Source organism: Crassostrea angulata, chromosome 10, assembly GCF_025612915.1.
Source record: "Crassostrea angulata isolate pt1a10 chromosome 10, ASM2561291v2, whole genome shotgun sequence".
In the NCBI taxonomy this organism is placed as follows: Eukaryota; Metazoa; Mollusca; class Bivalvia; order Ostreida; family Ostreidae; genus Magallana; species Magallana angulata.
This window is the reverse complement of record NC_069120.1, coordinates 54047132-54060582: the sequence shown is the minus strand read 5'-3', so window position 1 is coordinate 54060582 and position 13451 is coordinate 54047132. Positions and strand designations below refer to the sequence as shown.

The 13451-nt window shown below is 37.1% G+C and overlaps 1 protein-coding gene across 1 annotated transcript; it reads left to right on the top strand.

Annotated features, from left to right (window-relative positions):
• The first annotated feature begins 3191 nt into the window (after positions 1–3191).
• Positions 3192–11284, top strand: LOC128166758 (transitional endoplasmic reticulum ATPase). The gene is made up of 17 exons (XM_052832116.1): positions 3192–3322; positions 4026–4128; positions 4352–4524; positions 4712–4792; positions 4991–5183; positions 5349–5480; positions 5595–5697; positions 5994–6127; positions 6285–6420; positions 6606–6883; positions 7063–7185; positions 7334–7631; positions 7949–8042; positions 9292–9421; positions 10177–10335; positions 10635–10792; positions 10946–11284. Exons 1-17 carry the CDS (start codon positions 3306–3308, stop codon positions 11031–11033), a joined length of 2400 nt encoding a protein of 799 aa, XP_052688076.1. The 5' UTR covers positions 3192–3305; the 3' UTR covers positions 11034–11284.
• Positions 11285–13451: the final 2167 nt, after the last annotated feature.

The following is a 13451-nucleotide window of genomic DNA, read 5'->3' as shown; positions in this document are numbered from 1 at the left end:
CACTGTAGCTCCCAGGTCGTCCATCCAATTTTTTTCAGACCGGGAGCTACAGCCCTGCAGCTAATGTCAAAAGAGACAAAATCACTGAAGATCAAGAACAAACGATCGCATAGCAGGTCGGATTTCTATCTGTAAACAAACAATCCTATGACTTGGTAGGAAAAAAGTTAACCTACAGAATCTTGGATATAAACTTGATGCTCAAACATCGAATTAGAAACGTTATTTTGTAGCAAACTTACATCTAATTCCGGCCATCTTTGTTGACGAATAGTCACTACAAGGTGAGTAATGGATATTTTCAAAGGTATTCCGAAAGCGGAACTCGGAACTCGTCTCTAATTTTTTCAAACAACTCGTTCAAAGAATTTTCTCTTCTTTTTTTTCAAAGAGTCGACCGTATCTGACATACAGATAAATTAGATAAAAATATTTATTGTGGACATTTTGTTTTAAATTTCTTCTCAGAATCCAATTTGGTATGAAACAGAATATGGTGTCTCGATCAAAAATACCATTACCCCCGCTATTTAAAAAAAATATAGCAAAATAAACATAGAAAATATTATTGATTGATTTATAGAGGTTTAATGACGCCATCTTATTTGACCTTTAATATGATCTTAAAATTTAATGGACACAAAGTATATACACTTGTAATGATTGTGTCCAAATTTCAGGGTTTTGCCCTGTTACAAGTTATGTTTTTATTTAAAATGATAGAAAGCAAAATTCAACAAAAATCAAACGAACACCATTCAAATGTAGGTTTCAAAATTATCAAAATACGCTGTAAGTACCCCTTTTTCTGTCTTGAGTAATTAATGGGCATTATTGATTTTTTTTTCTTAAGATAATCGATTCAAATTATCTTTTACACAATTATCAAGCCATTATTTTGCGTATTTAAGGAAATATTTTAAATTATTAATTTTATGGGTATTTATCAACACTTTATACATTAATATATGCATAAACTTTATTCTTTATATGCAAATAAATATTATATACTAGCGTTTTTAGATCACATCCATTTTATACCACTACAGATTGGTATATAGTAAACAATATACATTAATTGTGAACCATGAACAGATCAGTGGCGTCGGAAGCAAATTGAAAGTGGGGAAGGAGGGGGGGGGGGCAGACTAATCATCAGAAACCTTTACAAACAAAAAAATAAAAATCACTATTAACTCGAGAAAAAGTGTTGGGGGGGGGGGGGGGCTGCCCACCCCCACCCCCTGATGCTATGCGCCTGATGGTTAGGTCTAACTTTGCAAAAAAAAAAAAAGAGTGAGGCCACAGGCACATAGCATCGGGGCGGGGGGGGCTACATTTTTGCTGTGCAAAGGTTTTATTTTTTAAATTAAATTTACATACAAAAGATTGAAAAACATGGAGTTGCCCCCCCCCCCCCCCCGATAAGGATTTCCAGGATTTTGAAAAATTACCCCCCACCCCCTTTTTTTTTTGCTTGTCAAGATTTTTTTTGGATGAGTCTGCCCCCCCCCCCCAACTTTTAAAAACGATGCTACGTGTCTGGGCCAAGCCCCCTGGCCCCCGCCCGGTTCCGACGCATATATATGCAGATTCTACGCACGGTCCTTATGATTAGATGAGGTATATGCATGAAACGGGCCGGGAAGTTGAATTGGGTGGGGGAATGACGGTCATTATTGCAGATATTGATAATAGTTTCAGCTGTATATATGCATGTCAGATTTGACCTAACGAACAAAATTTAGAAAAGGGATACGACGCACTATATACCCACTCCCTGGTTTGAAATTTTAAAAAAAGTTTGTAATTTTTCAGTCAGCAGCATGCAACAAAAAAGAATAAAGGCCATGCATGTACATGACTATTGTATCATATTTATGCAGCATAAAGTGTAAGTTCCCGCACTTGCTTGGGATATCATCTAGTGTATATATATATATATATGGATATTTGAGCTGATCGAAAGACATTTTTACCGGGAACAGCGAAGGTTCCGATGAGAGAAAAATTTTGCTTTGAACGTGGGTTGGGGAGGGGGTAAAGGGGTATATATATGTGTTCCTTTCGGCAATTTTACTATTTACATTGAATTTTGAATAACCCGGGAGTGTGTGTTGGGGGGGGGGGGGGGGTACCCGACCGCCTCTTCCCAACCCGTTCAACTAAATAAATCCAAATTAGATTTTGTACCGAGTCCTTCCCATCCCAAGCTGCGTAAACACTGTATTTTGGTATTTTACATGCGCGGATCTAGAGGGGGGGGGGGGTCGGGGGGGGTCCCGACCCCCCCTGGAAAATGAAAATTTATTAAATTTACATAGTAAAATTATCGCGAAAATATGCCTCGGACCCCCCCTGGCAAACACAATTATCCTTCGGACCCCCCCTGGAGAAATTTTCTGGATCCGCGCATGTTTTAAAAAAATCACCGTACCGTTCTGCGAATTCTGGCAAAACTTCCTATATATCGATGTGCTTATAATGAATAATTAAAAATACTAGCTACATTTATAAATATGTATATATGTATTTCCTTATCATGATTTTCAATAGAAAGTGTAAAAAGTAACGTATACATGTATTATCATCAAGTTAAAAAAATAGGCAGCCACCTACGCTTTTTTTTAATGACCTGCTAAGAAGTGTTGACTGTTCACAATTCAACTCAAACTATATCTTTAAAAAAAAAAAACCATGCACCATACATAAGAATTAAAATACATCGTATTTAAAAAGGAATCATACAATTTAAAATTTTTAGATCGAGTTTATGAAAGAATTTGAAATTAAAATTTCAACGCATGAACTGTTAAAATTCATGCAAGAAGACAATAAATCTATATATAAATATTTCTATAACTTAAAAAAATAATAATAGATGTTATAAATTTCAAGCAATTAGTAGAATAAATAAAAAATTAAATATTTTAATATTATGATATATTATATTATATATATTATTTATCATAATAGATTAAATTATGATACAGTGCTGTTCGTCAATATGCTATGTTCATCATTTTTCTTAAATTTAAAAAAAAAATCAGTAAGTCAAGGAAATACATTAAATTACTACTCATTTTAAACCCCTCCTCCATCTATTTACTCATAAATTTAAGTGAATTCTCCGTTAAATATAGATATGTTTCATAGTACACGTCAACTTTATTATTATTTCGGATATATTATTTCTACAGTCTCGAACTTTCCATTTAGTATTTAACAGCCATTTTCTGCTCACGAACGTTGCGTCGTGAAACTGAATTATTAAAAGACGTTTATTCTTATTTAACACAGACAGAATGGCAGAAGGAACAAAGTAAGGAGATTTATATATGTTATAATTTGCTAAATGTTGTTTAAAAAATAATTTTGGGGCAGAATCAAGGCTAAGATAACAAATATTCTTACGCCGGTATCCCTATTTTTTTCAAAATCAGCAAGTCATCATTTCGAGGAACGCTTATTTTCCTTTCAGAAAGCTTACAGTTAATCAATGATAATTCCATGATATCAAAATAATTACATTTGTTACATGATTAAAACCAATTCCTTTGTGAAGGAAGATTTTTTTACATTTCTTAGACAAAGGACAAGTCTGAATTTGCAGACGACTATCAACGTGATAATTATGAAAAACAATGTCACGATATAGAATCACGTCCTGTGAAATTTAAACGTTACAGATTTTATGAAAATTTATTGAGGGAGCACGGAGGAAGATTTTTTTGAGATGAACAGGGAAATCCTTGATCCCCTTTGTCTGTTTACATCATGACGTCATGTTCTAAATACAGACGTGTCACAACCAGATCATTAAGTTTCACTTTTATTTTGATTGACTACGTTTTGCAGTCTCATATAAAGTGAAAACACTTCTTTTTTAATGCCCTCTGTCATTAAACAATTCATAACTTTTTACCTGTTTTGTAAGATTAATGCTAACTGTAGATTAACCATGTTGCATAATTTGGAACACAAATGTGGAAAGATAAGATTTACATGAAATAAATCATTTTCAGTGATGATTTGGCAACAGCCATTCTGAAAAAGAAGGACCGTCCAAACAGATTACTGGTAGAAGAAGCTATAAATGAAGACAATTCTGTGGTTTCCCTTTCACAGGTACATCTAGGCATCTACAACTTTATTACAACTTGTTCATATCAAAATAATGTGAAATGAATAGCAACTTTTGTCATATTAACTATATGAATCTCAAACATTGTACCCAAATTAAAAACAGAAAAGAGAAGCAATCCTGCAGTTCATTTCAAAATATTATATTAATGGGATGATAAAATTTGGAGAATGCAATGAATGATAAACCTTGGCTTTCAATTCTTAGGCCAAAATGGATGAGCTTCAGCTCTTTCGTGGTGACACAGTTCTGTTGAAGGGAAAAAGAAGGAAGGACACAGTTTGCATTGTTCTCTCTGACGACACAGTTAGCGATGACAAAATCCGAATAAACCGATGTGTCCGTAACAATCTGAGAGTTCGTCTGGGAGATGTTGTCAGGTACAGAGTTATACATGCATGTGTGTAATCTTTATTAGTAATTATTCAGCAAGTTTGGTTCAGGGTGAAAATGAAAGCTGTGTCAAGAATTTCAACAAGGACATCTCTGTCAATATATTATACAATTATCCTTTTTTGTCACTTGAATAACTTGCAGCTTACTAATGAGTTATTGATTTCTCTTCAGTATCCAAGCTTGTCCTGATGTAAAGTATGGAAAAAGAATCCACGTCCTGCCTATTGATGACACAGTCGAGGGACTAACTGGGTACAAGTGCAGCATTTACAAATACCTACAGGAAAACTTTCATCATTAAAATATACACATTTATGAAAATTCTTAAGTTCTTACATTTCTACCACTTCATTCAAAATATTTTTTGACTTGAATGACAATTGTAGTTGTGTCTAAATCATGTATTCTTTTACAAATTCTTTTTTTTTATATAAATAATTTTTTTTTCAGAAATCTTTTTGAAGTTTATCTGAAACCCTACTTCCTGGAAGCATACCGACCAATCAGAAAGGGGGACATATTTTTGGTGCGTGGAGGCATGAGAGGAGTAGAGTTTAAGGTCATAGAGACTGACCCCAACCCCTACTGCATCGTAGCACCGGACACTGTCATCCATTGTGAGGGAGAACCAGTCAAAAGAGAGGTCAGTCCCAAACTACCAGTGATTTCTCATAATAGATATGTTCACATTGAGCTGTCAATTTTGCGAAGAAGTAAATGGGAATTCATTGCTCGCCCTTATGGAAATTTCATTTGTAAGGATTATATTTCTATGTGGTTGAGCAAGAGTGTGGTCTTGTTTTAATAGGAGGAAGAAGAGGCTCTGAATGAGGTGGGATACGATGATATCGGCGGCTGCCGAAAACAACTGGCTCAGATCAAAGAAATGGTGGAACTCCCCCTCAGACACCCACAGCTCTTTAAGGCCATTGGAGTAAAGGTACAATTTTTCACCTTTCACTAGAGAGTAGCAGCTAGTATATTATTCAAATATATGAGTTAGTTTCGTAAGAGTAAAACTTATGTTTCCTATTTATCTATTTGTGTGTGACAGCCACCCCGAGGAATACTGCTGTATGGTCCCCCTGGTACTGGAAAAACTCTGATAGCCAGAGCAGTGGCCAACGAAACTGGAGCTTTCTTCTTCCTTATTAATGGTGAGGTATTTTTTTAAAAATGTTTAATAATTTTTGCTCTTGCCTTCAAACTTGGTTAAATTTATTCACTTATATTTGGAAATTCATATATTTAGTCAACGTCAAAATTACTTCCAAAAAACCTTCCATGTAACAATACTAAAAGTTTGGACATTGCCAGCCTTAAGGACTAAGCCAATGTAAAGAATTACCAGACTTTAGAAAGTTATCATTGTTGCCAGTTTCTGTTGGATTTCACTTCAGTCAAACACATAACCTATGAGGGGTTCTCATTTTATTTTATTTTTTTTACAAAGGTCCTGAAATTATGAGTAAATTGGCTGGTGAGTCGGAAAGTAACCTGAGAAAGGCATTTGAGGAGGCAGAGAAGAATGCTCCTGCCATCATCTTTATTGATGAATTGGATGCCATTGCTCCAAAGCGAGAAAAGGTGGAAACTTCTTTATTTAGTATGCCAAAAAAATGTTCAAGTATAAAAGGAACAAAGTTTATTTAAATTTGTGTGTGTAATTACATGTACTACAGCCTGGTTTTAATGATGATTTATGTGCTGTGTAGTGGTAATTTATTGATACTCTGTGTTTTAGACCCACGGAGAGGTGGAGAGAAGAATTGTCTCTCAGCTCTTGACTTTGATGGATGGTCTCAAACAGAGGGCACATGTGATCGTCATGGCTGCCACAAACAGGCCAAACAGTGTCGACGGAGCCCTGCGACGATTTGGTAAGAACTAAGAAGCTGCTTTCAATCCCTTTAATGAGTTCAGAAATATAAATAATTGTAAAGTTTCTCTCAGTAAGAGGTATTGAGCATAGTAAGAAGATTATGCTGTTAAAAATGTGTTAAGGCAGCGTGTGGTGCTTCATCTGATACTGAAGAAGTTATTATTTCAATGATTTTGCAAACAGGTCGATTCGACAGAGAGGTTGACATTGGAATTCCTGATGCCACTGGGCGTTTGGAAATCCTGAGAATTCACACAAAGAACATGAAGCTTGCTGACGATGTAGATTTGGAGCAGGTGGCCCAGGAGACCCACGGGCACGTGGGAGCTGATTTAGCCGCTCTCTGCTCTGAGGCCGCCCTTCAACAAATCCGTGAGAAGATGGACCTGATTGATCTTGAGGACGAACACATTGATGCCGAGGTCCTGGACTCTCTGGCCGTCACAATGGAGGACTTCAGAGTAAGGCTTTATGTTCTATTGAGGACAGATGGCTACATTATATATTGTATCATAATGTAGAATTGTTACATTTTATTATTGATACCTTTTAGGTAAAATGTAGTAGAAAGTTGTATAAATAAAATAAAATAAATGAAATATAATTTCCAAGGTAAACAAAAATAATGACCTATTTTCAGTGGGCTCTGAGTAAGAGCAACCCCAGCGCTCTGAGAGAGACCTGTGTGGAGGTTCCGACTGTCACCTGGGAGGACATCGGAGGTCTGGAGAGCGTCAAGAAGGAGCTCCAGGAGCTTGTGCAGGTTAGTGCAAGGAATTGTGGGATATATTGTGTGGTTTGAAAGCTCACTTACATGGAACTGTTTTTACAGCGATGTCTGGAGTAACTGACACTTATTTCATAAGGATGATAGAGAAAGACTTAGTTACTGATGGCAGTTTGTTTTTTAGTACCCAGTGGAACATCCAGAGAAGTTCCTGAAGTTTGGAATGACCCCTTCAAAAGGAGTGCTGTTCTATGGACCACCAGGTTGTGGTAAGACTCTGCTGGCCAAGGCCATCGCTAATGAATGCCAGGCCAACTTCATCTCCATCAAGGGCCCCGAGCTGCTGACCATGTGGTTTGGAGAATCAGAGGCCAATGTGAGGGACATCTTTGACAAGGCCCGATCTGCCGCCCCCTGTGTGCTGTTCTTTGATGAGCTGGACTCCATTGCCAAGGCAAGAGGAGGAAACGCGGGAGACGGAGGTACGTGTGTAAATCATTCATTTAATGTCCAATGCTATCAATAAAGTTTTTACTGTCGTATGCTGTTACTTATACTTGTATAAACTGGTAATTGGTTATGTGGGCACAATGATACACTATCATTAAAGGCAGTTTATCAAAAAGAATGCATGATGGAAACCAAACAGTTAAATGCTTTACTTTCAGTTAATCCTAGCTTGTCTACATTATCTGTTCACACCCTTCTGTAACCATCAATTGAGTTACAGTAGATAACATGTAAACTCCCTGTTCATGAAGGGATTGTAGCTCTACATCTACACTGCTTAACTTTTCAGGTGGTGCCGCAGATAGAGTTATCAACCAGCTTTTGACAGAAATGGACGGAATGGGAGCCAAGAAAAATGTCTTCATCATTGGTGCAACAAACAGGTTATTCAATTTAATTTTCTTTAGAACTCTATGTTTATTGAAGCTTTCAGAATTAAAACCCTCTGTTGAATTGGACTTAGTTCTTTAACCGACATTAGCTAAGCCAAGATATTTGTCTTGTACCATACATCCTGTTAACATACTACAGCCTACTCCGGATATATTGAAATTCAGGGGACCATGCAAATTATTTCAATATATCCGTATTTCAATATAAGCGTAATTGACCGACGTGAAGCAGGCATTTTTGAAAGTTCAATCCCGATGTAAGCATAGAAAACCAAACCCGAACAAATTATTAGATCATCATTCATCTATTATAATAAACGGATTACATGGAACATTAGTCCTTGAAAGTTTGATTAAAATTATATCCGAAAGTTTTGTAAGTTTCGTTTTGTTACTATCTTAAACCTCATCATAATCTCGGATCGCATTCTTTTACGTTTTAGAAAAATCACTACACTCAAACGCTTCAAATATTGCTGAACGCTGCTTGTATATTATCGTAAGTGTACACGCGATAATCTCAAAATCCTTAGCTACCAGGTATTTCGAATTTAGGCTTTGTTCTTTCATCAATAGCCATAACTAGTTTGTATTTAGCGTTCGGAGATAAGGTATTTCTTTTCTGTGGGGTTTCCATATTACGTCTAGCCTCAATCATGACATCCGTATTCGCAAAAACAAAAAATTAAACAGTGAATAAATTTTACTTTTTAATAAAAGTATAAAAACACCCATGAAGAGAACTTATCAATTCACACCTTTGTATATCAACCGGTCAGTCTGGCATAATTACTGTCACCAACCGTGACGACAGCCGCCAGGGAGAACTTCAACGTAACCGTTATAAAAACAACTAATTATCACCTTTGAAGACCGATCAGTGGCTTCAATATAAGCGATATTTCAAAATAACCGATTTCATTATATCCGTAAAATCAATGCAAAGAATATGAGAGGCAAAAACTGGGGATTTATTTCTATTTCAAAATAAGCGGAATTTCAAAATAAGCGAGTTCAATATAAGTGGAGTAAGCTGTACAATTATACATGTTCAAACAGAAATACCTTGTTTGGTACCATTACCCTGTTTCATACTCAATTACAATTAATAATTATCATTGGCCTGGCATCCTATTTACAAAACATGTATATGTATACACAAAGATACAATCAATACTGTATAGACCAGACTTCATTAACTGTTAATACATTTATACAATGAATGCTCTGTTTTGTATAGACCAGACATCATTGACCCCGCCATCCTGAGACCTGGTCGTCTTGATCAGCTGATCTACATTCCCCTGCCTGATGACAAGTCCAGAATCGCCATCCTGAAGGCCAACCTCAGAAAGTCTCCTGTGGCCAAGGTAAGCTGAGGGTAACCAATGGTGTCCTGATGGAGGGAGGTAAGCTGAGGGTAGCCAGTGGTGTCCTGATGGAGGGAGGTAAGCTGAGGGTAGCCAATGGTGTCCTGATGGAGGGAGGTAAGCTGAGGGTAGCCAATGGTGTCCTGATGGAGGGAGGTAAGCTGAGGGTAGCCAGTGGTGTCCTGATGGAGGGAGGTAAGCTGAGGGTAGCCAATGGTGTCCTGATGGAGGGAGGTAAGCTGAGGGTAGCCAATGGTGTCCTGATGGAGGGAGGTAAGCTGAGGGTAGCCAGTGGTGTCCTGATGGAGGGAGGTAAGCTGAGGGTAACCAGTGGTGTCCTGATGGAGGGAGGTAAGCTGAGGGTAGCCAGTGGTGTCCTGATGGAGGGAGGTAAGCTGAGGGTAGCCAGTGGTGTCCTGATGGAGGGAGGTAAGCTGAGGGTAACCAGTGGTGTCCTGATGGAGGGAGGTAAGCTGAGGGTAACCAGTGGTGTCCTGATGGAGGGAGGTAAGCTGAGGGTAACCAATGGTGTCCTGATGGAGGGAGGTAAGCTGAGGGTAACCAATGGTGTCCTGATGGAGGGAGATGGACGGCAAAAATGTTTTTACTTTGATGAACTATGAAAAAATTTTTAAATGCAACTTTTTATACAAAATGCAAGATATTGAATGTGACTTAAACATGTTTAATGCTTTATTACTGTATGGGTAGATCCAAGAGAATATCTGAGTTGACCTGTTTGTGGTGTGTTACAGGATGTAGACGTGAACTACCTGGCCAAGGTGACACACGGCTTCAGTGGAGCCGATCTGACAGAGATCTGTCAGCGGGCCTGTAAGCTGGCCATCCGTCAGTCCATCGAGGCCGAGATCAGGATGGAGCGTGAGAGGGACAAAGACCCCAACGCCGACATGGTGAGTAGTGTAGAAACATTAGAATTTTGTTGTGGAAAGTTTTCAAGAATTGTCATTTCCTACGTTTAGTTCAGAAGTGATCGGAATTAATGAAATCAACAAAAAGTTAGTTGCCACAAACTATTATTTCACAGTAATCTTAATGACTAGTATTATATTAATAAACAATCATAACAAACAAAGGGAGATGATTTCAAATGTGTATTTTCTTTGATTGTCTTTATCAACAATGTGGTAGAACCTAGAAGGTGGAGGCATTGACTGGAGCTCTGTAATCACACTTGTTGTCTTATTTTCAGGAGGTGGAAGACTTTGACCCAGTTCCAGAGATATCTAGAGCACATTTTGAGGAGTCCATGAAGTTTGCTCGCCGCTCAGTCAGCGACAATGACATCAGAAAATACGAAATGTTCGCTCAAACACTACAGCAGAGTCGAGGATTCGGTGGAAATTTCAGGTTAGTTTCAAGGCCTTTATGCTTTACATGAGTAAGTTTTCCTTTTTAGGAAGGGATTTTAGCAATGATTTTACGATTGATTTAGAAAATGAGGTGATAATTGTGTATTGTTATTGATATATGTGTTGACACATGTCATTGGTTCGTTTACAGGTTCCCAGGACAACAAAGTGGCAGTAACCCGCCCAGTCAAGGCCAGGGAGGGAACTTTGATGATGGGGACGATGACCTGTACAGTTAATCTGGGTCACCCCTACAGGGCGCTGGTCAGTGATAGGAATATTTATAAACCTGTGTTTTCATATTTGATTCATTTCTCATTTTGGAAATGCGCAAACATAGAACATTTTATTGTCTGACGATTAATCTGAGGGACAGCTTTTTCTATCGGTCATCATCATTGTAAGTTCGTGTGCACCCGTGGAAGTACAACATAAATAAGTTGGATAAAGAAGATATGTGTACAATTTTGTAATAAACCAATAACATGTACTGTTTGCTTTTTCCTTCTCTTAAAGAAAGAGAATTGTGTTGTTCAAATTGACTCTGTTTTGTTTTTATCTTATAATGACATTGGAGCAAATGTCCAGAGTAAAATTCTGAATGTTAATGCAGGGCTATGTTCTCTTATTGCGGTACTACCGGTATTTGTAATGTATGTGTATTGTCCTACACTGTTAATCCGTGGTCCAGCATATATTTCTGCTGTCGGAGGCTGCCTAGTCAGATTACAATATACAAACGTAGTGTGACGTCATGTTTCAAAGATATAGACAATTGTTTTAAATCCTCTGGCCACAGTACCGGTACATGTATATGATTAAACAATATGTAATATGAAGAGGAAGGTAATGGCCAATTGCTCTTTTGGTCCAAATTTTAAAGATACCTGGGGTATACCGGTAACTATGAAAGCCTGAATTACTCGAGGTCAAAGTAAAGTAGAAAACTCTTATAGACTTGATTTTGTCCCCTGATGTTTGTCTTGTGTGCAAAATCTAAAAAAATAAACAAATTCAAAGCCAATAATTTTTTTTACAAAGTGTCATAAATAGTTCTATTATAAAATTGCAGTGAGCAGAGTTTACGTTGTGTGTACCGTTGTAATTTTTATTTCGTTTTATGAGGTAGTAGCAGGGGCTGATTAAGATGGTGCACAATAAGTAACCGACAGAAAATGGGAGATGAAAAATCAAATTGTAATCATCAAAATCCTTGGACATGTATATAAGGGATTGGCGGTTGACATTTATAAATAATAGATAATGCCAAAAAAAAAATTTTCCTTTGCAACAATAAACTGCATACGGAGCAAACAGTCAAAAGCCGAAAAAATCTTTTTTTTTCAGTCAGCTGCAACAAAAATTTAGTCCATATATAATCAGTTTCAGATTTTCATTCCTGCCCGCTTCTTTAAATATCCAGCCACCCTGCCTTATGATTTCAAAAGGTTCAGAAAAATAATTCAGAAAAGAATTTGGACAGTATATATAAAGTTGTTCAAAATATACGAAGCCCATTAAGGTGTAAAATCATCTAGTTCTTTTGTATCGAATTAGGATGCATGAAATTAATAATTCAGTCGTCATTTGTGAAGAAAATGTGCGCTGCATCGTTTGGTGGAGACTCCAGCGTCCATAATGACCTTGTTTGTGGACCATCTTGTTACCGCCAGGTCATTGGAAGAAAAATCAGCGGAGGATAACAAACTCTGGCTCAACACAGTCGGTTTTGGTGCTGCAATTAAACCTTATACGTTATCTTCATATCTGGGGGTAGTTTCCCGCACTAATAATTTGTTAATAATTTGTTAAAACATCAAACTATTATATCAACTATGAGAATATGTTTAATGTCAAGTGTCTGTGTCCTTACGTTAAAGGAGAACTAAAGGAGAACTACGCTTTGAACTGTTACATCAGCTTGCCAAGGAAAAGTCTAAAACATCATATCAACATTCCTAGAACGGCATTGGTCCCACAGGAAACTGAGGAGTCGATTATTAATTAGTAATACAAAAATATTTCTTTTTTAAATTCTTATTAGGAAAAAATACGGCATAACATTAATACCATTGTTTCATACATGGGTCACCGTTCCTTATTAGGACTGTTGCACAATAGCTTTGTGAACAGCAAGAGTTATCTATCTTTTCCCATGCACATCATAGGTGCGCTTGATTTAGCCTAACTGGGTGTACACCGGTGTAAACATTTTGTATTGTAGGCTATAACTTATATTCACTTAAATGTTGTAGTTCATGGGAGTTGATTATAAATATGGCGGATGATGATAGTTTTCTGATCACCCATTGTCCGTCGTCCGTCCGTCTGTAAACTTTTCACATTTTTGACTTCTTCTCTAGAACCACTGGACCAAATTTAACTTAACTTGTTACAAAGCATCTTTATGGAAAGGGGATTCCAAATTGTTAAAATAAATGACAAAACCCTTTTTAAAAGTGAGATAATTGCGAAACTGTGAAAATTTAGTGGGTGTCTTAAAAAATCTTCTTCTCAAGAACCACTGAACCAGATATTGTTTTAATGATGGCAATATTTTACTAGATACTTGGTCGAAACGATGGTAACCAGTTACGAAATCAGTAATCGGTTAGTCCTATAAAATATACATTTTAAAGATTTTATTACAGCAAGAT